Source organism: Lycorma delicatula, chromosome 1 (genome assembly GCF_047948215.1).
Source record: "Lycorma delicatula isolate Av1 chromosome 1, ASM4794821v1, whole genome shotgun sequence".
Classification (NCBI taxonomy): Eukaryota; Metazoa; Arthropoda; class Insecta; order Hemiptera; family Fulgoridae; genus Lycorma; species Lycorma delicatula.
In genome coordinates, this window is record NC_134455.1 from 103697648 (window position 1) to 103723877 (window position 26230).

The 26230-nt window shown below is 31.0% G+C and overlaps 1 protein-coding gene across 1 annotated transcript in view; it reads right to left on the reverse strand.

Annotated features, from left to right (window-relative positions):
- kl-2 (dynein heavy chain 2, axonemal kl-2) overlaps window positions 1-26230 on the reverse strand; it is a 408181-nt gene that overhangs the window by 29463 nt on the left and 352488 nt on the right. Inside the window, exons 75-79 of the mRNA XM_075354141.1 lie at window positions 23584-23775; window positions 17782-17966; window positions 15808-16030; window positions 11773-11889; window positions 1237-1387 (exon numbers count right to left, since the gene is read on the reverse strand). Coding sequence (XP_075210256.1) covers window positions 1237-1387; window positions 11773-11889; window positions 15808-16030; window positions 17782-17966; window positions 23584-23775 — 868 coding nt within the window. The remainder of the gene's footprint in view (window positions 1-1236; window positions 1388-11772; window positions 11890-15807; window positions 16031-17781; window positions 17967-23583; window positions 23776-26230) is intronic.

Consider the following 26230-nt stretch of genomic DNA (forward strand, 5'->3'; position numbering starts at 1 on the left):
ATATTTTGAGTCGCCTTTAGTAAGCTTCCTCCTTGCCCCTCCCTGGATACAACCATAGAATTATTTATTTTATTATTACATAGTAATTTTTTAACAATACTTAACTTATTCTTAAAGTTCCTTTAATAGGGATTTTATGATACATATTATTTATAAGTAAGCAAAATATCATTATTATCTAACTTTACTTCTTTTAGTTTTTTTATAGCTAAAATACTATTTTTAATAGTATAACTCAGTTTTAAATTGTTTTTTAGGAAGTTTGAAAAAATTTTGTAGAAAGGTGTATTAATATAATTTAATTTATAAGTGGTCCAATAGCATCATTTGCTTTATGAATTTTTATCAAACCTAAAAACTTAAGTGGTGAAAAGATTATTGTATTAATAATTTTTTTTTTTCATTAATTAATTACAATTATTGTTTAATGTTTTAAGGAGTTTTTCATTGAGTTTGTTAGCTGACTTTTTATTTTATAATTATTGGTTTTTATAAATGAGCAGATTTTTTTCATTATATTGATCTTTAAAATAAAACCTTATTTAATAATAAAAAAAATCTTATATATATATAAAATATCTTTGTGAAAATTCAAATAATTCATCAACATACTGACCACTGCGCCAGATAACCTCAAATATCAAAATAAGTAAAGTTCATTAAAAATGTATTTAAAACTACTATTTAGATGACCAGAGCTCAGTTTTTAAAACTATCTTAGGGTAAATCACAGCACAATTTTTGATTTATTAAAATGTAACAGGAGCACTAATAAGTGAATGATTCTTCACTGTAGTAAATATATTAAGTTATGTAATTATGTCATGATGTTTGTACTGATAATTTTACACCAAACATCAGAGGAATCTAAATAAAACGTCTATGAGACCACATCTAATCAATAGATCTCATTAATTACTTTAAATAAATGTATTCTGTTAGAGAAAGTTTGGTTAAAACATCCTTATGTGGTTAGCAGTCATCATCATATCATAGTGTAAGAACAGGAATGACATGATATACTGTAGGTCCATACATTACTGCAAAAATCTGAACTGTCACACATATTTTACCTAAATGCTGACATCCTGGAGCTTGCAAGTACCAATAACAATTTTGTCTCGTTGAAAATTATGAAGTGTTAACATGTTAATCAGGCAGGAGTAATTTTTGAAACTATATTAAAAACATAAAATAAAAAAACCATGTATATCTAATCTTTGAAAAAAAAATTACCTTTTAACCATGCGCTAGGTACTCTTCCTTCAAAAATTGCTGTGTATATTTCTTCCAAATTTGATGACATGACAACTAAACCTAATATCCCTTTCCTTAGATCTTCTAGAGAGGTTTGAATTTCTTCTAATAATATGTTATACCTGGACACCTAATAAAAATTCACAAAATACAAAGTGTTAGTAAACTACAAAAATATACAATTTTAATAAATATTAAGGTTTCTGGATTTATAACTAAGGTGTCTGGATGCATGTTTGACTATAAATACAAAACCTTAAAACACAGATGAAATATCATCTTAAAGTTTGCTAATCATTCATTGTCATCAATCTTGACATAATTTCTTTTCAAAACTTCTTTCAGATAAATATAAACAGATTCCTAATAGTTATATTATTACTTGGTTACCAAGTCAAGCAATGAAGGTGTTACTTGATTAAAAACTTCTCATTGACACAGTTGGTCAGCATCAAATTCTGACAGATGCAAGTTAATAGTGTTAACTAAATTCTGCTACTGGTATTTTCTTGAATTTGCTGGCTGAGGATGAGTTTGCTTATTCACTGAGCAAACTCAGTGTAATTGCTCTCTGAGCAACCATTACAAGTAATTCATTGAACATTTTATAACTAAATAAATAATGAATCCTATCTTGTAGATGGTGGGGTTCTGATTTCTTTTTCATAAAAAAAAAATTTTTCATGAAATATAATCACACCAACACAAAAATAAAACAAAGCATTTCAGGTATAAGAAAAATTGAAACCCTTAAAAAATCTTTTTATGTTATAAAAAAAAGCACATCTCCAGAAAAAATAATGAAATTAAGCCTGGATATCCACCAAGGGGCTTACTTATAATTCTAATTAACCAGTCTTTGATTTAAGATTGGTTGAAAGAAAGGTGTAGTGATGTAGAAAAAAAATAACTTCCTGTTAATGAAGATGTAGCATACAGAAAAAAAATGTTTTTTGAAGAAATGGAAAAAAGTATCACTATCAATGAGCGATGTGAACAAAAAAAAATTGTTATGAGGTACAAGTAAAAGAGATACGAGGTAGCAGAAAAATATGCAGATTCTAATGAGAAGAAAATAAAAAGTAAGATCATATAGGAAGATAAATTGGTGATTATCGCAAAGGGTACTATTTTGAGATTAGGATTTGATAGTTATAATTAGATAGGAGTAGCAGGTGATGGTTATAAGAGTATTCAGCGTTATCACTGACAGAGACATATTGTTCTGTTTGGGATAATAGAACTCAATCATAGAAAAGAGAAAACTGCATTAGATTAAAAAAAAGTAATTTACTACGATATTCTACTGAATAAAGCAGGTAGACTATGACACACTATCAATCTCACATTTTTGTACAAGATAGTTTTATTAAGCACAATAAACACAAACAGCTGTAGGATGTTACTTCATAAAAAGCAGTTGAGTTACAGAAGAAACAAGGGGGTCCATTTTGGTTCTGACACTCATCATGGGAAACAGTCTGAAAAAGAATAAAGCTACCCCATAAGATTATTTGTGTTGTCCTATGGGTAACTTGTGATACTACACAAGTTATACAATTTCTAAAATGGAATATGATAATGTGGAGCAGAATAACATGTTCTAAAAAATAAAAAAATATAAATATGAATTTTTTATCTGTACTAAAATTATGAAGCTGTGATAGGAGTAGAAGTTAATGAATGGCAAGTTCTAATTTAAAAGGAAAGAAATGAAGGTTTAGTTAATCCCTTTTTTTATTATTACATTTTGTTGTACTTAGGTAAGAAATGTATTGAAAATATCTGAAATCTGAAATCAGAATAAAACAGTTTAAGAGAAACTTTTATAATGGTATGAAAATGTGATAATTATGATATTACAATATAATAATAAAACAAATTGGTCATTATAATTTCTCCAAATATTGAGGCTTAAAAATGAAGTTCAAAATATATGAAAAAAATTAGATTTGTAATAACAAATCTAATAAAATAATACTGGTCAACAAAATTAATTTTTTTTTTGTTAAATGAGAGTGAATGGCTGTTTCTTATAGTGATTTTTATGCTGATTTCATATATGTTAATGGTGTTTTTCTATCGAGCTCAGTTTTTTTGTAATTGAAATTTCTTTTGAAACAAAAAATATATGGTGAACATAATATGAGAATACATTACAGCATTTTGTACCCACCAAATATCTTTCTTTTGGATTTTCTGCTGTAAGTGTATCCCTTATTAGATTCCAACAGTAGTCAGCTAATATTTTTGGATTCCATTTTCCCTGGTATCATGTTTCTATTGTAGATATCTTCCAGTAAATGCGTTCTCCATTTTCATCACTGACAGCGCTGAGATTGTTAAGGAAAATATCCAAATGTGAATGTAAGAAATGGATTCTGAGTGACATGTTACATCCAAGTTCTTGTAATTTTGAAGGAGTTCACTTTACAAGTTCTCTGTAGTTATTGGCCTTATGGTTTTCAACGAATTTGTTTACCACATTTTGCATTGATTTCCATGCAGCAACCTCCAAGTCATTCAAACTTTCTTCAAACGCCGGATCATGCATTAGTTTTCTTATTTGTGGTCCAACAAATATACCTTCCATTATTTTAGCATCGCTTATATTAGGGAATTTGTTTTTTATAAACTGAAACCCTGCACCATTATGATCCATTGCTTTAACAAAATTTTTGAATAAACCTAGGTTAATGTGCAGTGGCGGAAGATAAACTCTTTCTGGTTTTACTAATGCCTGACTAATAACATTCTTCTCTCCTACAGTCAGTACTTTTCTCTCTGGTCACTGCTCTTTTATGTAATGGTCTTTCCTATCCCTGTTGTCTCACTCGCACCAAAAGCAACAGAACTTAGTGTATCTGCTATTACTTTCAGATCTCCATAAATATTTCTCACACTGAATCCTGCTCAATACAAGTTTAATATTTTCATAAGACTCTATGTGAACAGCATCTGTTAATGATATTTTGGGTACTTATTTCCAATGTGAAGTAAAACGGCTTTAAAAAAACTAAGCTTTGACGAGTCAATAAAAAGTTGCCATTCGTCAGGATGTTACATATGTCCCAAAGCTTCCAGTAAAGAGTCCACATCATTACATTATACTAAGTTTTCATACTGAGGGAAGAAATGTTCAAATTCTGACTTGTCTGTCATGAAAAGAATTTATTTTAGAATTTGTTTTAAAGATGCCATCCTTTCAGTTTTGATACTGATATTTCTGCTTGATTCTTTAATAAATTTAGATTATAAACCAGATCAATTAATTATGACTGATTAATTAAATGGGGTCAGTGTATCTATTTTATAAAAAGTTTGGATCTTTTTCTTCATCACTTGATTAGTCAGTACAAGATTTGACATTTTCATTTTCATCTAAGTTCCATGTTTCTGGTGGTACTGCAACTGGAAACTCTTGGCTATCTGGCACTGGCCACATGGCACAGGGAATATTAGGGTATATATACATAGTAAGTCTAGTTTTAGCTGTTATCCCAGATATGTTTATTATACAAAAACAACAGTCTGTGGTGTGAACCTTTGGTTTTCTCCAAACCATTGCAATTGCAAATGGAATGTGATGAGATCCATTTAGCCAACCAGTCAACAATATAACACAAGAAGCACAGCAAATATGAGAAACCCAAGATTTGCCTGATCACCTAATTTATACCCAAAATACACTTCATATGACTTTTTTATCAGTGGAATTATTTTTCTTTCCTGAGACTTCAACGTTACCTCACCACGGATGCAGCAGAAATTGTGTGGATGATTAACGCAACTGCGAGGATTGTTAATACATTTCGATAATTAAAATTGTTTAAAAAGAAACACTTTATAAACAAACTTATTTAATAAACATACTCACTTTACTGAATAACATGCACCTGCAAATATGAAAGCCAGCTATGAATCTGAATGTTACACACACAAGAATTCACACTTGAATGAGAATTAAAAATATTTCTCTAATCTGCACAACAGTTTATAAGTAAATATAATAATGAAAGAAATAACTAATGAGTGAATGATATGTTTATAACAAAATGAAAATAGGAACAATGAGTCACATTCTTGTTCATTTTAATTAGTGTTTAAATATTAAACATGATGACTAGTGTCTAACAAATCAATGTCACAATAATTAAGGGACTGTAATAAATAATAAACAAAAGCTGTTTGGTTGATAGATAATATAATAAAATATTTTCACAAATTGTTATGCTTATGGGGTTCATGCATGATAGTACTTGAAAATAAGAATGGTAATTACAAAAAGCTAAGCCTGATAGAAGAATTCTGACTTCATATTTGAGATCAACATGAAAAATACTCTTTTAACAAAATCATTGTTGATCGGTGAAAAAAAAAAAAATATATATTATAACAAGAAAAATTTGAATAACTTTGTAAACTGGCAGAAATGAATGAAATATCACAACCTAAAAATGCATTTTCAATTTTCTAAGGAAAATAGAAGCCCATTTTTCTATATAGATTTTGTAATGCAAGTGGGTTGGCTGCACATAATGAATTTCAAGAAAGAGTATCCACACTTCAAAACCTTTGCTTCAGTATTTCAGTGTTTATGTGTGACAGATTCTTTTCCTAATGTATTGTGTTGGGAAATGAAGAACATCATGTTGACAAAGAAGAAATTTAATCCACTATGTAAAATGTAGCTGAAAGGAATTTAAAGAATACTAGACGAATTTATGTTTACAGTGTTTGTTACACATTGAAAAGCAATGTAGTAGATCAAAATTAAGTCAAATGCTTTGAAAAGAAAATCTCAACCTTTTTCTTCTTTTGAAAGAAGAAAAAATGTGTTCCCTGGATATTTTGCATTGTGATTAAATCTCTGTCTTTGTTTTTAGACAACCATCACAAAGTAAATTCAAGTATATTTATTAACAAAGTAACTTTTTCAGAAATAAAATTTAATAAATCACAAGTAATCTTCAATAAGTGTTCTGAAAATCTGCAACATTTACACTTACTAATTTTCAAAACAGATTTCATATTAGACAGTATTACAAAATAGGTGACAAAATAAACAAATCATTAATGTTTTATAAATTACTTATTGAAAAGCTGTATAGTTACAGCTCTTGCTAACTAATTTATTATCTCCTATAGAAGATGCTCTTCTGCCATAAGATGACAAATATTTTCTTCTTACAGTGAGTATCTCCATATTTTTATGAAGGAGCTAGAAATTACAAAAATATAACTTATCTAAATAATCTGACTGGGTGTGACTGACCATTTAATTGAACTGCAAGATGTGACCTAACCCAGTGGATATTACATATGAATACTAGGTCATTAAAAATTTCAGTATGTGAGCAAAAATCAGTATAAGAAAGAGTAACCTGAAGTTATATAAAACAATTTTGGTACAGTATGGAGAGCCACCCAAGGAATTTTAGATGCAATTGTTGTGTAAACAGTGTAAACTGTTTACTGTTGTGTAACAGTAAACTGTGTAAACTGTTATGTAAACAGTGATGGAAAAATTTTTACCATTTTAAACTTTATAGAAGACATTTTTAAACTTCTTAAATTGCTATTTTTTTTCAGTCGACTTCACTTACATAAATTTTTCAGATATACATTCTCTACAAATTTTGTTAAAATTTTTTGGGTTTTATAACAAGTTATTTTCAGTAACTAATATAAAAAGGAGCATCAGCATAAAAAAAGTTTTTTCTAAGGAGATATGATCAGTAAATTATGATTCTGCCTTGGATTGAACCTGTTATTGAGTATGATTAATGAAATTAAAGAAGATGTTGCTGTAAAGTCATCTTCTGACATTTAGTATGTGATGTGTATGGATGATATTGAAATATTTTACCAGAGTAGGCCAGATTTAGAGTAACTATTAAAGATAGTGTTATAAATCAGCATAGACATCCAGATACAATTAAGACTGGATAAAGGTAAAAATAACAATATTGATAAAGACAAATAGGAAAAAAATGAAGGATTATTTCTATACTGATCAGGACACATAGAAAGCATGTTGACAGTGAGCTTTATAAATGCTGAGGATACCAGTAGGCTAGATTCTGTGTATACAAATTGTATCATGAAGTTTTCCCAGAACTTTCATAACCTATTCTATTCATGAAAATATTAGAAAAAGTTCATACAAACATATGTCCTAAAATGCTTCGTTTGCGAGCTACGGTTACTGAAAGATTTCATTTGGATGTCAGCTACCCCGATGAAGTGAGGTCATACTGAAATTTTTAGATATTAATTAGGGGCAGAATTTAGTGATTTCTTGTGGTTTTTGACCTGAAAAAATAATAAAATAGGTCACATAATCTATTAGGCATATAGAACCATATATGCACAATTAAGTAGACTAATATCTCTATAATTACTGTAACTTTTCCTATCTCCTTTCTTGAAAATCGATTAAACCAAGGCAATTCTCCAAGATTCTGGGATTTTGGACTGTTTCCAGCATTAATTTATCAAATCTAAAAATCACAGTCAAAAGAAGAGACTTTCGTATTTGAAAAGTGCTGCATTTAGCCAATATAATCCTGCTGCCTTCAGTTTTTTTGCATCCTTCATCGCTTCCCCAAACTCCTGCACAATCAGTGAATCCATTCCACACAAACTCTGTCCCAACATCCTCCCGACCTCTGCATTATCTCCCTCATTGACCCACAGTTCCTATAATATTCTATCCATTCACTCATTGAAAACATATTAAACTGAACCACATCCCATTCTGTCACATTCAAATGTTTCATCAATTTATAAGCCATTTATTTGTTGTCTCCCAATCACATCTTCCTCTATCACTTCTCCAACCAATCTTTGTGAACCTTTCTAATTAGTTTTAGCAAGATTTCTTTTGGCTTTGTAAATCTTCCTTGTCTCTTCTGTGCTCCGCTGCAAATGTAATTTATAGTCTTCCGTCTTTTCTCCTACTATTCTAGCTATATCATCATTCCAAACCTTCAAACCTTTTATGCAATTTGATTTTTTCCTAAAGCTTTAAAAGCCACCTTCTGTACATACTCTTGAATATTGGTCCATTCTGTGTTCACTTCATCCGAGGGACTTCATTAAGATATTCCTGTAACTGATGCTGATACGATGGTGCAATACTAGGTTTCTGGAGTAAATGAATTTTAAAAACCTCCCACGAACTAGGCAATTGACTCCGATCAGAACCTCTACATTTCCACCTAGCAATTAAATTAATCTTTGCCATCAATAAAAAATGATCTGTGCCAAAATCACAGCCTCTAAAGACTCTGACATCCACAACATTCAAAACTAGCTTCTCACTAACAATCACATAATTTATAAGAGAGCTGCTACCTCTATTCTCTTATAAATATCCTTTTTCTATAAAATGTGTTGGTGATTTTGAGCTTGCTAAAAGATGTGAAACTCCTCAGTACTGCAAAATAGCAATTCAAACCAAAAGTTCAAACAACCCCAGGTATCAGCATATTTCCAACTCTTGCATCCATATCTCTTGTAATGTTTATTCGTATATTAAATAAAAACATCCTGAAGGTTTTCACATAACAACACTGTTTCCTCTTTCTTCCCTTCTTCAAGGGCATACTCACCTACCGCTACCAAGGTTTCACTCATTATCTTAAAGCTTGCTACAACTATTCTCTCACTTACATACTGATATTTCAGCAGGTTATTTTCCCATTTCTGATCTATAAAGAAATAAACACTACAGGATGCCCTCCTACTACTCTCTGCTTCACTATAAATCATTGTGTATCCATCTAACTCTTTTGTACCTTTCAACTTTCTTTTAGTCTCAGTTATGACTGTGAAATTTATCGCCATCCCTTAAGTTATCTTGTCAATTCCATTTCCTTACTTGGCAATCCATGATCATTCCAGGTTGCCAATTTAAGTTGACCTGTAATTCCTAACCATTTTTTTTTTTATGATTCCAATCACATTCATCCATTTTATCGGGTTCTAGTTCCAAGTCATTTTAAAATTTGTCAGTATTAAAAAATTTCTCCTGACTGAAGAATGAACCCAGCGCAGGGTAGTTCGTGGTGGGGATGCCACCTTACAGCATCTGAACAAGTCCAGGGTTTAATTTAGAGACTCACCTCCTTAGGTTCACCCCCTCTTTCCACCATTGGGAACTCTTCTCATCTGCCATCGGTTACAGTTTGTTCTTGGCTGTGCCTATTTAATGACAGCACATGCTCACCATGCCACCAGATACATATGACTTTTCTTGAGTAATCCCACCACAGATTACTCCATCACATTCTCAAAGTGGCTGCTTCGGTTCATTTATTTGGCTAAGTTTTATTTGCAGCTAACTATCATATCTGGTGGCTATTCGCTATCCACCACCTCCAGGAGAAATATGGTATCAACAGATTATAGTAGTGTCAATGATTATTGGTATGATGAGAGAAACTGCAAAAAAATTTAAGTACAAATAGGAATCAAACCAAATCACTTTGTACTTCTACAAAACAATGTTTACTCTTAAAACATGTGGAATTATGAGACAGGTTATCAGTACTTAGTACAAGGGGAGTCAAAAATTATCTACACTTTCACCATAACACATCTTAGCAGGACACCTGTCAACCTTCACCACGAACAACAAGATTCAGCACAAGGATGCTTTGCGAGGTTATCGATTTTCAGGAAGTGGTGCAAAAGTGGCTTCACAACCAACCAAAAACCATTTTCTTGTGAACCACTGGACCAAGTTCATTGACAAGGGAGGTGACTAATTAGAAAAATGATGTATATATGTGAATCCCTACCTTTTTTGTAAATAAATTGTGGAGCAAATTGTGTATATAATTTTTGACTCGCTCTCATATATCATAGAAGAGATATATAGCATAGATAACAACAGCAGATTTTCTTCACTAGTCTAAACATTATGATAGAACAAATAACAAAATAATGTTTAAATACTAGAAAATATTCAAAAACACTAGTTGTCTTGATATCTAAGCTATAACAGAAGATTGAATTAAATCTCTGAGTTAATGAAACAAATGTATGATTAAAAGACATGCAAAAGAGTGTTAACACACTGGCATTGAGTGTAACCACATTTTAGAAATTTTTCAAAGTTAGCTAGATATTTGTCTAGGTGTTGGCTATTTAGATAGCTAACATACCGGTGACATCAGCACGCAGTATACAGCAATAATATTTTTTGTGCGTACAGAGCACATGGTCTTTGTGATCAAACAAGAATGTGTGATGTGGCATGTTCCTTGTAAATAATCATGCTGTTTTCAATAGCACAGTGGGTATTTACTGTAGAGGAGTACTTCAGAAACAAATTGTATGACTATGTTAAAGAAGAATTTCGTGTTGGATTTTCAGGTGCACCTGAGCGAAGCAACTCAACAGTAACGTGAATTATCAATCACTTTCAAGAGACCAGGAGTGTTGCTGACAAGAAGAACAATAGGTATGCTTTAGTATTGACAGAGAAAAAAATGGAAGAGATACATGCATTACTTGAACAGTCTTCAGGGAAAAGTTTGCATAAATTATCATTGCAGATAAGAATATCGTACAAAATGGCATTGAGTGTACAAAAGGCCACAAACAAATTAGGTCTACATGCATACCAAATACATTGTATACAGAAATTGAAACCCCCAGACACTGTTAAAAGAATAAGATAGTCAGTGGTTTATAAACTAGGTGGAAAGTAATAGGATGGGCATAATGGATAATGTGTTTTTTAGTGGTGAGGTGTATTTTTATCTTAGCAGTTACATCAATTGTCAAAGCAGCAGATATTGGTCAACACAAGAGCCAAACATCTAACATGAATTGCTTGTTGTACTCATAGAAGGTAGGGGTTTGATATGTGATTTCTTGGTCATGAATAGTGAGCCCGATTTTTTTTATTTATGAAACCCTTGACAGTCTGGCAAACTAGGATATAATTATGCAATTTGTAATTTTTCTCCAGCCTGATAAACACTATTATTATCCACAACAAGACGAAGCAACATGTTATACATCCAAAAACATGTTATTTTTGGAAGAAATAATTTTTGCATGAAATTTTTTGGAAGTCACATGATCTCAAAAGGTTTTTGGCCCCCCCCCATTCCTCTGATTTATTGTTACCAGACTTCATTCTCTGGAGTTTTTTGAAAGGATGTGTATATCAAGTAAACCCACGTAGTCTACAAGGCCTGAAGTGAACTAATACTGCAGAGATGAATTCCATTAGCCTTGATGTCCTAGGAAGGATGTCAAAAAATATAGTATGAAGGGTTCAGACCTGCCTTCATGAAAATGGTAGGCATTTCCAACACTTGCTGTAAGACATTACCAGTCGTGCATAACTACATTCCATGAATCAAATCAAATGTGAGTATCTTTGTGTTATAGTCCATAATGGAATTATAGTGTATAGGATCATGATGTGCACAATAAAATAATTGCATTGTACTTTGCATACATTACTTTAATGTTATTAATTACATCACTTACTTCCTGAAGAAGTACTACATCAAGTGGAGATTTTATTGGACCAATTAATTGAGATGTTCTGTTATAATCAATATTCCCTGGAACTTTAGACAGTACATCTTTTGCTAAATGCATGACCTGTGGGTATAAAAATAATTTTAATTAATTTGACAAATATTTAGTTAATTTTTCAAAGTGAATATACTTTGAATAATTTTTAGACCAATTATTTGTAATACAATAAAAAAAATTCTAATATTCCATAACATATTTTAATCGCATAGCATTCGACTGATATATTTAATAATAAAAACAATTGTCAATATAGGTACTATGAATAGCAGAGCCATTTTAGCAAGGCACTTTTTCCTTGCTATTTCCTTCAGCAAACGCCTTGCTATATCAGCTTGGCTAATCACTGTTACTGACAATCTCAAAAATATGCTAATAAAAAGTAAGGGAAGATACACTTTCTGCTGTGGACTTTAAACAGCTCTTATGTATTCACATAAAATTTAAAAAAAACCCTCATACATTTGTTAATATAAAATTAGAGAATTTTGTTATTTATCAAAATTTTGCAAAACATCCTTTGATCGTGACAGATAAGAAAAGAATTATAATTTCAACCAATCCTTATTTACATTTTTTTTTTTTAAGATCAATGACTTGAAGGATTGATTCAAGGCCCATAAACCAACAACAAAAGTTGCATACTTTTAGATTTTTTTCAATTATTTTCTCCTTTTTAATTATTGTTAATTTGTTTATATGTTTGTTATATTTGAAATGCAGACTGTTTACTCTTTTTGGGAAAAAGTGCTCTAAAATGCTTCTTAAATATCTGATAGTTTTTCAAATTTTTATAAAATGTACCCAAAATTTTCATATAATACTTATATCAGCAAAAAAAAAACAAAAGATTCTGAATGGCACAACAAACAGCTGAAGTGATTCTTCTGCACAAGAAAGGAACTTGGAAGACCTGAAGAATTATCACCCTATAAGCATCCTCTAGTTATCTACAAGGTTTTCAGCAAGATAATAGCAAAGAAAATGTTAAAACAACACTGAATGAATCATAACAAAAGGAAGAGGCAGGCTTCAAAAGCAGTTTTAGCACAATGGATCAGATCCAGGTTGTTCAGTAAGTAATACAGATTTATAAAAAGTTTACCATGCCCTATATATGGCTTTTATTGACTATGAAAAGGCAATTGATTTGGTAACAATGCAAGCCATAATAACTGCAATACATAACCAGGTTGTAAACACAGTCTACATAAACGTCTTGCAATCGATATATGAAGAAGCAAAAGCTAAAGTCTGTGTCAACAAACATAGAGATAAATATACAAAAAGGTACATGACAAGTCAACACTGCCTGCATCAGTCATGCTCTTCTCAGCCTGCCTCGAGAGAGGTATTTAGAAAGCTGAAATGTGAAGAAGAGGAGAGGGAATATGAATAAATGGCACATATCTAAACCATCTGAGATTCATAGATGATATAATTCTCTTCTCACAAGAACCAGAAGAACTACAATGACATATACAGGAACTGCAGGTGACTGGTGAATCCTATGGTCTAAGGATGAACCTTAAAAAGAGCCATGTCATGTGCAACAAGTTTGTCAAGGAAAGAAAGATTTAGTCTTTGGAGAAGAACTCCAAAAGGTAGATCATTAAACATATATTGCCCAACAGATATCTACTGAGGGCGATACAATCAAAGAACTTGTATGATGAGTTAAGCTTAACTTGAGAACTTGAATGACAAGGTGGCAGGTACTTGGGAAACTATTGTAAAAACTATCTTAAAAATATTATTTTTAAGAACAAACTCCCCTCTTGCCTTAAAATAAAGTTTTTGATCAGTGTACTGCTGTCTAGTCCTAGCAGTGTATCTTGCCAGTGATATGGAATGATGTATGCTTGGAGTCTTCTGACGGGTTAGGAAGACCTGTAAATGGATCAGAGAATAGACAAAAATTCATGATATTATCATGAAAGATGAAGAATTACAATTGGGGAGTGGACAGGCCATGTAGCAAGAAAAACTGATGGAAGATGGACTAAATTAGCATTGAATGAATACGACTAGATGTTAAATGTCCATGAAAAAGACCAAAAGCTCAATGGATTGACAATATTAAGTACATTGGACTGAATTGGCAGAAATTAGCACAAGACCATATTAGTTGGAAACATGCTGAAGAGGCCTTCATCCTGCTGAAGAGGATAATAATAATTTAATTTTTATTTTACGGTATTTACGGTTTTTTTTTGCAATCGATATATAAAGAAGCAAAAGCTAAGGTATATATATTTATATTTTTTAATTTATTTTATTTTTAATTTGATTATATCTTAATTTCTTAAGTTTCTTTAAATGTTCTGCAAAAAACATTGATGTCTGGTCACCAAAATATGTTCTCCTTTTGTGATAATCTTCAAACTAATCAAAAATTTTGTTTTTAAACTCTTAGGTTAAGAAATAGAAAATCAGATGTAGCAATAACGTCTCATAAGTAAGGTTGGTCAGCGCACTAGAGGCCAAATTCTTCAAAACATCCATTGTCTTGCCAACCTATATTCCAATAAATAGAAAACATCTTTCCAAAGTTTACCTTGCAATTTTTCCTTCATTGACTGGCAAAAAAAGTTTGGAATATTTTGAATTAATGATTTGATTCATTTGGTGGTAGAAAGTCACTAAAATACCCTCTTAACTCCTTTCTTTCAAATACAAACAACCAGACAGGTTATAATCACCTGAGAAAACACGGAATAGAAGAATACAACACTGCTTCAAACTATGTAAATGCAAAACCAAAACAATTTTTCAAAATATAGTGCATAAAAATAATACAATTTATAAGTAAGAAAGAAACAGGGTATTCATGTGCTACACTGCAAGTAAATAACAGAGTTATTAAGGGATGTCCAGTAATGAGAACACATTTTGACAACTACATGGACATAACTCATTTCTCAGAAAGATAATTTGCGGAAGATAATAATTTACATACATGAATCACTATTCTCCCTCCTCACCAAAAACTAAAACAAAAAAAAAATGGGAAATTAATGAAATTAATTTTTCCTGTTGGCTTTTGGGTCTTGAATTATATGCTCATGATTTCATTTAAAGCTTTTTTCACGGGAGTATAAAAACTTGTTTTCAACCAGAAAAAAATTGGAAGAATGCCATTGTCCTGGAAATTGGTAAAAATTGAAAATGAAAAAATAACTCGCTTCCCAGTTATAAAATAATTATGCTAGCCTTTGTAGAATACATTGTAACATTTAACCCTTCCCTATATTTGATAATATTGTTTGTGTAATTGTCTTTTTCACTGAAAACCTTTCTTTAAAAGAATATTTATTACAACTCTAAATTTATTGTGAAATTCATTATTTTGCTGCTTTGTTTAGCCTTATTGCCTTGTTTAATCTACCCAATTTACTAATCTGTTATCGGATGAGTTTTTTAACAATCTTTCCTAATTTTTAAAAATTTTCTCTTTTTGTCATATTTTTTCATATGATTTTTTTTAGCATTAATAACAGACAAATGACAAATTCTGCTAATTGTTGGAGTACTACTAAACTTTTCTGGTCACCTTAAATATAAGAAATTTTATTAACACACACCTGACAGTGAACAAAAATACTGAATAGTTTTCCTTCTCATTCGTAATTGATGTTTTTTTAAAGAGGCATGTAAAGCTAAATTATTTCATATGTTAGAATTCTTTAGCTTCTTTCTGTAGTATGTTATAATTGACAGATTTCTATTTCTTAATTTAAAATGAATTAAGCCATGCGAATTTTCAAACTGAATTACAAGCCTATTTTACAAATAAACTTCTATGCATTTCATACTCATTGCGAGTTTTTTATTCTTAAATTGGCATATCTATGTACATACCTACACTGCTTCTATATGACAGAGCCAATCCAATACATAGATTCTACTAATGAATTAATATGAACAGATATAGTGTAACTAAAAAATAATCATTATTATAAATTAACTTGAAATTGCACATACAGTTGTTTCCTTGTCATCTGAAGATTCAGTAGCTTTCTGAACTTGTAATGACATTAGAGTTTCACAAGTAATCTTAGTATCTATAATAAGACAGGTTATATCAGCATTAGTATGTTGCCCAAATAACTGTGGCTGGTCAACATTGGGAAGAGTTATAACAAAATCCTTATAAGATTGTAAAGAACCATCTTTAGGAATATAATACTGGGGAAGAGATGACAATCTGAAAATTAAAAAAAAAAGAATATAACAAAAAAACACAAGAAACAATGAAAATTTTATGCATGAAAAACAATGTTTAAAATAATTTTACATTTGTATTATATAGCAACAGATATTACATCCATTTAAAGAAGATATACCTAACTTTCTTTGGTTTTGTTTTACATAATACCAATATGAGGTACAAAAATGAAATCTTAGAAGTACTCCTATTAAAATTAACACAACATTGCATAGACATGAGTGTTGCAGTACCTTCATGAGAATCAAAATCAGCAGTAATATTACGCATACAAATATACATTTGGATTCATATTACATTATGCTTATGGCTATGTTTATTAATACATCAGCAATTTTCTTGCTGATAGAGGAGAGAGGTAAACATCAAATGCTGCATCAAATTGAGAAATTTGCTATGAAAACCACAGGAAATTAAAGATGAGCTCAGTAAGGTATTGCAAGGGGTACTTGTACTTTAAGATGGACGGATTGGGACAAAGAGCTAAGTTGATGGATGAAAAATGTCTCACTCAGATACATTGCTATGCATGTCTGTCCGATATCTGCAGCCCTCCATGATAAATAGTGAAAGTGGTATCATGCAAGTTTATATGTTATTGCAAATTGAAGTTTAATTTTTGTTTTTGTTATTTTTGTAATTATAAGCATTATTGTTTCTGTAATTATACCTTTTTATAATAGTAGTGAGTTGTTAATGTATTGTGAGATTTAAGGGAGTTGAATCCTTTGTACTAAAGTAAAATAGTGGTGCTGTTTATTTCAAGAAGATGAACAAACATTCAAGATCAGAGACAATCATGTAACAATTGTCTTGGATCTTTCACCATCTTTTTATTTTGAAGTTTTGACTGATGAATTGGGTGTGAGGTGGATGCTGAACATGTTAAATGACACATACAAAAGGAAAAACGTCTTGCTGGAGTGCATGAAGTTTTGTGGCATTATGAAAATGAAGTAGATGAATTGTCTGATCACACTGTTACTGGAGATGAAATCTAGTTTTCTTTTTTGAATGTTAGATGAAGTAGGAGTCAACACAATGGTGGCATTCACAATCTTCTAGACTGAATTTGTTGAAACAAGAACATTTAGTAAAGAAGTTTATGGTACTGTTTTTTGGGACAAAAAGGGCATCCTGCTTGTTGAATTTAATCATTGTAGAACTACTGTGAATGGCAAATTCATATTGTGAAACATCTAAAACCCATAGAAGGGTATTAAAAACAAACGATAAGTGATGCTATTACACAGATTTTGTTTTTGCACGACAATGCCTGGCTATACATGGCAAATTGGACGTTGAGGAGATTGGAAACTTTTTGTTGGTAACCCTTCAATCATCCACCCTACATCCTTGCCTTATCTCCGAGTGATTATTCTTTTTCTTCACCTCAAACATTAGCTAGCATCACTAAGGTTTGCAATGACAACGATTTAAAAAGTGACATTACAACGTGACTAATCAACGGCGGAAAAATTACTTCAAGAGAGAATGAAAAGGTTAGTGAAACGCGATGAAAAATGTGTTGCTATAAAGGCAGCTATGTATATAATTAGTGAATAGATTTAGTTTTTATGCATAAGAAATAAAATTTGTTCACATTTTTCAGTTGTTTTTATTTCAAATCAGATCTTACTTTAAAAACATACCATGAATTTATAAACATATAACTATTTCTTATTTACAAATACTTCTGTCATATTGTGTAAAATAAAATATATATATACCTGAAGTGTTGCACAGTTAGAGCATCATCACAGAAATATTGATTAATGTATGTCATAAGTAATCTTCGATCCCAATCATCAGTAACATGTCCACCATAACAAACACCAGCAATAAGATATTTCAGTGCATCCCATGGAGTATCGGTGTACTCATCTAAATATATTGAGAGAAGATTTTCAGACACCTATTGAGATAAATAAACATAACATCTTGGTATATTAAAATGTGTTACCCATAAGAGGCTACAAAAATTAATGATAACAGGTATTACATTTACTTTTTTTGAAACTATAATATTGCACTTTAAATTTAAACATAATGTTGTTTACATTTAATATACAAATTTAAGAAAAATGTGTTTGCAGTAACACTTATCATAAAGCAATGTTATTTCATATGTTGTGTATGTTTAGGTACACTTTGACTTTCATACTAAGGATACTAGATGCAAATCTTGTTCTGGCATAGCATTATTTCAAAAACTATACATTTTTTCCAATCTGTCAAAAAAGTGACTCTAAAAGGCATTAGAATATGGTCAATATATTAATAAACACATAAGGAAAATAAATATCTTTTGAAAATTTTTTAACCTTTAAAATAAAAATGATAAAATATCATGTACAACTAATAAATATCACAGCTAAAATATCATATTATATAAAAAAAAAAGATTAAAACTAAAATATCAAAAATAAAAACTAAAATTTAACAACCAATAACAAATATAAAATATCACAAAAACTTACAACAAAATTCATTGTCAAATAATAACAATAAGATAAATTTATTTAAAAAGAAAACAAAAAAAATATAAAATTTAAATAAACATAAATAGAATTTAACAAGTACGAGGGGGTGTAAAGGGAGCCTTTACACCCCCTTGTTTTTCAGGCGAAAAGGTAAACCCAGTAACACTGGACCAAGCTACAAGGTGAGATATAGTATTCTTTAGTAGTGTCTCTGCTGTGGCTGTTGAACAGGATGTAATGTACATAGCAAAATCATCAACAAATAAAGAACATGAAACAGGTGACTGTACACATTTAATAATACTGTTGATGGCTATAGAAAAGAAGGTGGCACATAATACACTTTCTTGAGATACTCCAATCTTCAAGGCGACGCTACCCGATAAAAAGTTTCCAGCACGAATATGGAAAATTTGGTCATTTATGAAACCCGTAATAAAAGTGAGCATATTGCCCTTGACTCGCCATTGTTTAAAGGGTGTTTAGAATACTGCGTTGCCAGGCTATATTGTATGCCTTCCTGATATCAAAGAAGATAACGACAAGGTGCTGGTGGAGTAGGAAGAGTTTTGAATAGCTGATTCCAGTGACACTAAATAGTCAATGGAAGATCGCCCTTGACGGAAACCACAACCACACTGTTCTGGAGATAAAGGGCCATGTCTCTCTAAGTACCATGTAAGCCTGCGGTTCACCATCACTTAGCATAAAATGCTCGTCAAGGAGATAGGGTGGTAGCTTGAGAGACATGCTTTATCTTTATCAGTATAGTACTGGTATGACAATAGCTTCTGACCAGATGGGTGGGAAGACTTGTGTGGAGAGTAAACCATTATAAATACACAATAGGTATTGTAGCGTTGAATTAGCAAGGTGTGACAGTAAACTGAGATGAATGTTGTCTCCAGGCGAGGTATATGAAATTTTAAGTGCTTGTCACTACTTGTTGAATGAAAATGAAGCATTTAATTCACTGACTGAATCACCAACATTAAATGGTAGTACTTCCACCTGCATCTTTTACCTCTGAAATTTTTTATTACATGATGAAGTCAGAGACATCGACTGGAAAGAATCTGTGAAGGCAGTTGCCACTGCAGAAGATGGTGAAAGAAGTTCTGCTTTATGAATGAATCCGAGAATGGATTGTTTCAGTGATCTGCCAGTTGCAGAGATGTTTTTCCACACAGTAGGCATGTGGGTAATACGTGAGAGAATGTCCATGTATTTTGTTCATGATGAAATAAATCAATGGCAGAAGAACTGCTAGTGAAATTCAATGAAAAGTGTGTTAACATCTAAGAATACCTGACGACATACCACTTTAGCCTTATGGTACAAATTTAGATGTTAATTTGTAGGTCTGCAGTTAAATTTGGGCAGTCATTTGCTAATAGCGTTTAGGTAATCATCATTCCACCAATTATGTAGTGCTTGTCATTGTTTGCTAATAGCGTTTTGGCAGTTATCATTCTACCAAGGAATGCAAGGACATCTAGGGTTTCTCAATGTTTGTGGGATATATCTATCAGCGTTCACAAGTATCAGGGATGTGAAAGAGGTAATTGATCAAGGGTGTCTCCACCATAGTCATACTGTGTTGGGAAGGCTTTATGGTAACAGTTCCAATCTACCTTTTCAACAATCCATCTCTGTGGCTTTTTGCTCACCTCGTGGTCTATACCATAAGCAATAATAATTGGCCTGTGGTCAATGCCGTCACAATCAGACCAATTGAGATGGAGTAAACTTGATGAGCATAAGGAGAGGTCTATATTGGACAATGTACCAGATGATAAGGATACGAATATATATGACCCATCATTCAGTAGAAAAAGGTCCAAATCTTGTCTCACTCTGTTATCATATTTCCTCAAGAGGGGCAAAAAGATGAGCCCCAGAAAATCTACTATTAATGACGATATGATTTGCATGAGGAGATTTGACATTTCTAGAGTACTGAACTCAGAGTTTGATGAAAAATACAAACTGCAGATATGCAATTTGAAGAGGACAGACATTTTCACAGCAACAGCAGGAATGAGGGTAGCTAGTGGAATCCTTGTTGCCGACATCTCATTACGCATGAAAACAGCAACTCCATCACTATCTCTACTGTCTATGAGACAGTCTTATCTCTCACAGAAATAGCTTCTGAGTGTTACTACATCTTGCAGTACAAGATGTGTTTCTTGGAAGTATATTATTAGTGGTTCATGTGCACGCATCAATACTCTAACATCTTCAATGCAGGACTAAATACCTGGAATATTCCATTGGTTAATGCTCAGAAATAAGGAAAATTACAGATATAGAATTACAGATAAATATATTAAAAATTAATTGTAGACAATTTGCTTTTTCTTTCTAGAACTTTTAATTTTAAAAAACTCTAATGGCCTGGGTCAGGTGGTTCCTCAAACATAACCTCTAATATACGAGGTGATTTTATTTTCTAGTATATGAGGTGAGGAGGAGATTTTGAAGAATGGGAAGTTGTAGATAGCATCCCAGAGGGGATGGTTGTGTGGCCTCCCTTAACAGGGAGTTTTTAGATGGCTTATCGCCAGCTGTGTTTACTCCTAACCATACAGGTAAAATTTGGGGACAGGAACTTTGAGAGGGGTCCCATTAGCATTAAGTTTCACTAGCTGCAACTACAGATTTCTTATTCATTTTCATTAGCTCTGAAGTAGTTGCAGTAAGTGAAGCAACCTGATCAGATAACATCTGAACAAGATTTTTCAGCTCATGGCAAGATCTGCACTGTTGGATACCTGAATTTATAGGGCACTTTTTTTGATTTAGTGGTGGCGAAAGAAACATCTGGTTTAACCAGGTTTCGAGAGTTTTGTATCTTTTTATATAATCTTGGTGTGGTTGGGAAAGAAAGCTTTTATTCAGTGCAGATTTTTTGCCTTCTCTTCTTTAAAAGTCAGGCAATCTCATGATCGAGGTGAATGTGTTCCCCCACAGTTAGCAAATTTTTCTTCCTTCTGGTAGTAAGTGTTGTTGTGACCTTCTGTGGCACATTGGGCACAAATTATAATTTTTGAACAAGATGGTGTAGTATGGCCATATCCCTGGCATTGGAAACATCGTCGTGGGTTAGGAATGAAAGGTTGTACTCAAATTGAAAGGTAACAAACTTTTTCCAGTGGTACTGGAAGGTTGTAAGTCAAGATAAGAGGTGTTGGTTCTTCCATTCCGCTCTGCCATTTCATTATATGCTTCACTTCTACAACTTCTTGGGGGTGAAGCTCATCAGCTACTTCAGTGATGTCCATATCCAAAAGATCTCAGTAAAAAATTACTCTCCCTAATTATATTTAGAGTTTTATAGCATTCTACACTTATATTTATCCCACCCATATTATAGAAATGTAAGATAGTACGACTCTGCTCATCATTAAATATTTCAATCAGAATCGATCTGTCTCATAATTTTCTGATGTTCTTCATGTTCTTTGGGGGACCACTTGGACCTGTTGTAACTTTGTTAATCAAGAAAGGCGAAAACTTATGAAGGGAGACACTTTCCTGATTATTTCAAAAAACAACAAATCTAATATTTTTATATTTTAAGATTTAATGCACTAACTTCTGCATGACTATTATCCTTGTCAGACAACGCTGAATGAGGCCTCTTCACAAGACTAACATGGATGGTTTTTTCAGACGGACCACCAACCATCATATGAGTTATTTGTGGACAAATAATTTTGATCCCATGAGTACTGCCGATATAATAGACCACTCCAGCAGAGCACATGTGTACTGGAGCTAGAACTAAATACATCTGGGTGCCAGATGTATTTAGGTGCTAAATACATTTATTGGCAAAATAAGTTTCCACTTTGGGTTACGATTGCGTTTCGTAAGGTGTTGCAACACCACTGAGTGTAAGTGAAAGAAGAATTAGTATAGAATGTTGCTGTGTAAGGGTGTATGTTGTAATTTGTGTAGTGTTCTTGGTATAGTTATGTGCTTAGTGTAAAGTGTTCTTCAGCTTTGGGTGCAGTTGGAAGAAAAGCTGCAGAGGGTAGGGCTGTGTGAATGCCAACCCCTAACGAATGAGACTCCACGTCGGGGGGTCAAAATCTGATAAATATGCTTTACAAGCAACAGTTGAACAATGTCCAAAGATGAAATTAAGAAAAAATCCATATTGTAAGCTAGTTTTTGATTTTACATGGTTTTTAAGAGCTATTACACACATTTCAAAGTAAAAAAAAAATGCTGTCAAAATAGGGTTTTGGTTAATAACGGTTCTACATGATTTCAGTAAAATAAATCATTAATTAAATGATCTGATAAAAAAAATAAATCATTAACTACTTATCACAAAAAAGACAACTACTACTCAATAGTCTAAAGAGCACTCTGCAAGTTTGAAAACAGTAAATCAATCAAACACTAATTTAGTGAATATATTTTTGTGTTGTAACAAGCTATTAGTTTGACAAGACTAATTGCTTCTGCAGATTAAACTATGGTAATAAACAACTATTGTATCATCATATCCTCATCAGAAAATAAGCTGAGATAACCAGCCAGTAATAAATTACAATAACTTGTAAAACTGAATATAATTATGTTTACTTGTGTAAGTTTAATAAAAATGATGGGAAAATAGCTCATTTTACAATTCAGTGCCTAAAGAAAATTGGGGTTTTCCCTATTCCTAATGTTTAGAAATATTTCCTAATATTCTTCTATGACAAGTTTACAAATGTAGACATAATGAGCTGTAATTTGATAAAAAGCCCCAAATTACTTGTTGCTGACCTTTTACTTTTTCCCTCTTCTATGGTTAAGACAAAAAATTACTTCCATATCTTCATTAAAGTGTTTCTGAGAGAAGTTGTTTCAGTTACTAGCATTCTTAATGTAGAATTAATTTTACAATTAATTAATCATTCTAGAACTAATTGTAAAATTGTTGTAATCATAACACACACCACTTTAACAAAATTAATTAACAATTTTATTTTATTTTTATCAGGCTACTTACTAAAAAATAAATAAAAATGGTATATAAAAACTTACATCAAAATCAGAATCATTAAAACTGTAAACAATATTCCAACCTAACTGCTCAAATTTCTTCCTTTCAATAATAACAGAATGAAAAAAACAAAGGGCAAAAAGTAGTTTCTTATATTTTAATTGATTCTGACATGAAGTAAACTGACTATCTGTAATTAAATTGTACATCCTCTTCATATTAGCTTTTAAACCCTGAAACAAAATTAGGCGGTCAATTATTTAAAATATTAGTCAAATTATATTGTTTTGTCATAACTATTACTGAATAAACTAATTTGAAAATTGTACTTAATAACTGAATTTTTTCATCTTGAGGGGTTTTTAGTGTAGTACGAGTAAGCATTTAGTTACAATTTTTTACATCTTAGATCAATTTTAATGTTTAATGGGAATTGCAATTATTCTTCAATTTCAATAAATAGTATTTATAAAATATATATAATTAAGTGTATAATGAAGAAAAAAAAAATTTTATTTGCTTTATCATCAATATAAAAATAATATTACTAAAGAAACAAAATTTTAATGACATAAACAAGTTGTCTGCCAGAGAAATGAAAGTTGGGTTTCATTAATCACCAACAATGAAGTTTGTGGCTGAAATACTTTATTAAAAAAAAAAATGATTTGATAAAACCAACTTCAGAAATCTGATCTGTAGAATAAAAAAAAGACAAAACATATTATTATTGTGTTTTGTTTAGAATACTATATATATATATATATATATATATATTTTAAATTTAGTGTATCATCACTATTAGTGATACTAGGCATTAAATTTGAAATATAAACATATAAATATATATAATTTTCTGCTAGCTTCAAATATTTTAAATTTAAAGAAAGATTAAAGTAGTATTATTTTTTTATTTTTAGAGTAGTTTTAAGTGTATTTTATTTTTTTACAAATTATTTCAACTTCCACTTTTATTTAGGATATGGATAGGACTACAAAAATGCTACTTAAATGAAAAGATAATTTGAAAGAAATGTATAGGTGGGGAATTTGCACCTCGATATACTAACTAAGATGTAACTTGATAACTAAGAACAGGAGGTAAAATGTAAAGAATTTTTTTCCAAGTAACTATGGTTCTCTGGAAAAATGGGAAGATGTTATGCTTTTACCTTAAGTTTTCTAATTAATTTTCTAAAATTTTAGGAAAAGATTAATTTAACAACAGAAGGCTATATATTAGATTAGGCTATATATATTAAGGTTATAAGAATATATATATTTAAGGCTATAAGAATAAATATAAATATATATATTTATTAAATATTATATATTTAAATATATATATTAAATATATATATTTAAATATAGGTATTAAATATATATATTTAAATAGGTATTAAATATATATATTTAAGGCTATAAGAATATATTATGTTGTAATATATTACAACATGAAGGCTATATTACAATGTTGTAATAATCTAAAAAAAACCTGTCCAAACAATGAAATCTTAAATTATTCCACCTCTGGTAAAAACTTACAATAGGATCACCAGAGTAATTTAATAAAGAAACACATAAGTAGAATTGCTGAATTAACAGTACAGTACAGTAAAAAAGTAGGAATTTTTTAAAAGTTTTTTGTCTTTTTTTTTAAGTCTTACTCTTAATAGTGTTAATGCATTTAAAAAAAATTGTCTTATAAATCTCATAAAAAGAAAGGATAATATTTTAATAATTTACATTAGCAACAATACTGAGAGTGGTTGAATCAATAGTAAATGTATCAGCATCAAAAAAACCTACTTATTAAGGTCCTCCATCTTCACAGCAAAATAATAAATTTCTTTGTCATCTGTAATAAAGGGTAGAAAAAGAAACTGGATAAAGCACTAGTTAGGACACTAGAAGAAATTATGGAAAAAAAAGGAAAGGAAGATGAAAGGGGTTGGTTTCAAATAATTTATGATACCAAGTAAGGAGGGGGAAGTGCAGGCTGACATCTGCATCTGCCAGATGTAGAAAACTCGTCATCACTCTTGTGTATTCACTCATCATATCCTTGTCCTGTGTACTATATCTGCTCTTCCTATGTGTACACTGACAATCTCTAAAGTTTGGACAACACACAAAGTTTGATGATCTGATGTAAAAAACTAGCTTATTCTAAACACTTTGTAACATCAAATGAAAATTGAATACACCTCTTATCTATTTTGTGAGGAATGAGACAATGCATAATGAACCACTGAAAGAGTTGTGGTATGTATGTGATTGCATTTGTGGATTTTCCATACATTTTGAAATTAATTTATACTGTCTAAATTGAGACTATATTTTAGTACTTTAAAGTCTAGAAAGTTTGGTTATTGTTTAATCCAGTTTCTAGTGTGAATTATAGCTGGGTAAATATTTTTGTTTTAATACATTCTTACCAATATGTATTCAAATTATACCTTCATTAAGATAACTAAATTAAATATGTTATATTTACTAATTATAAAAGGATAATAAGAATATAAGAATAAGATAATAGAATTATAAATTATAAACAAAATTATTATTTGAATAAGGGGGTTTAAACCCCTTATAAGGATACATAATTTACCAACCCTTTCATGTAACAACAAGAAAAAAATATAATAATAATGTGAACTATCAAAAACGATTACTAAAGTAACTATT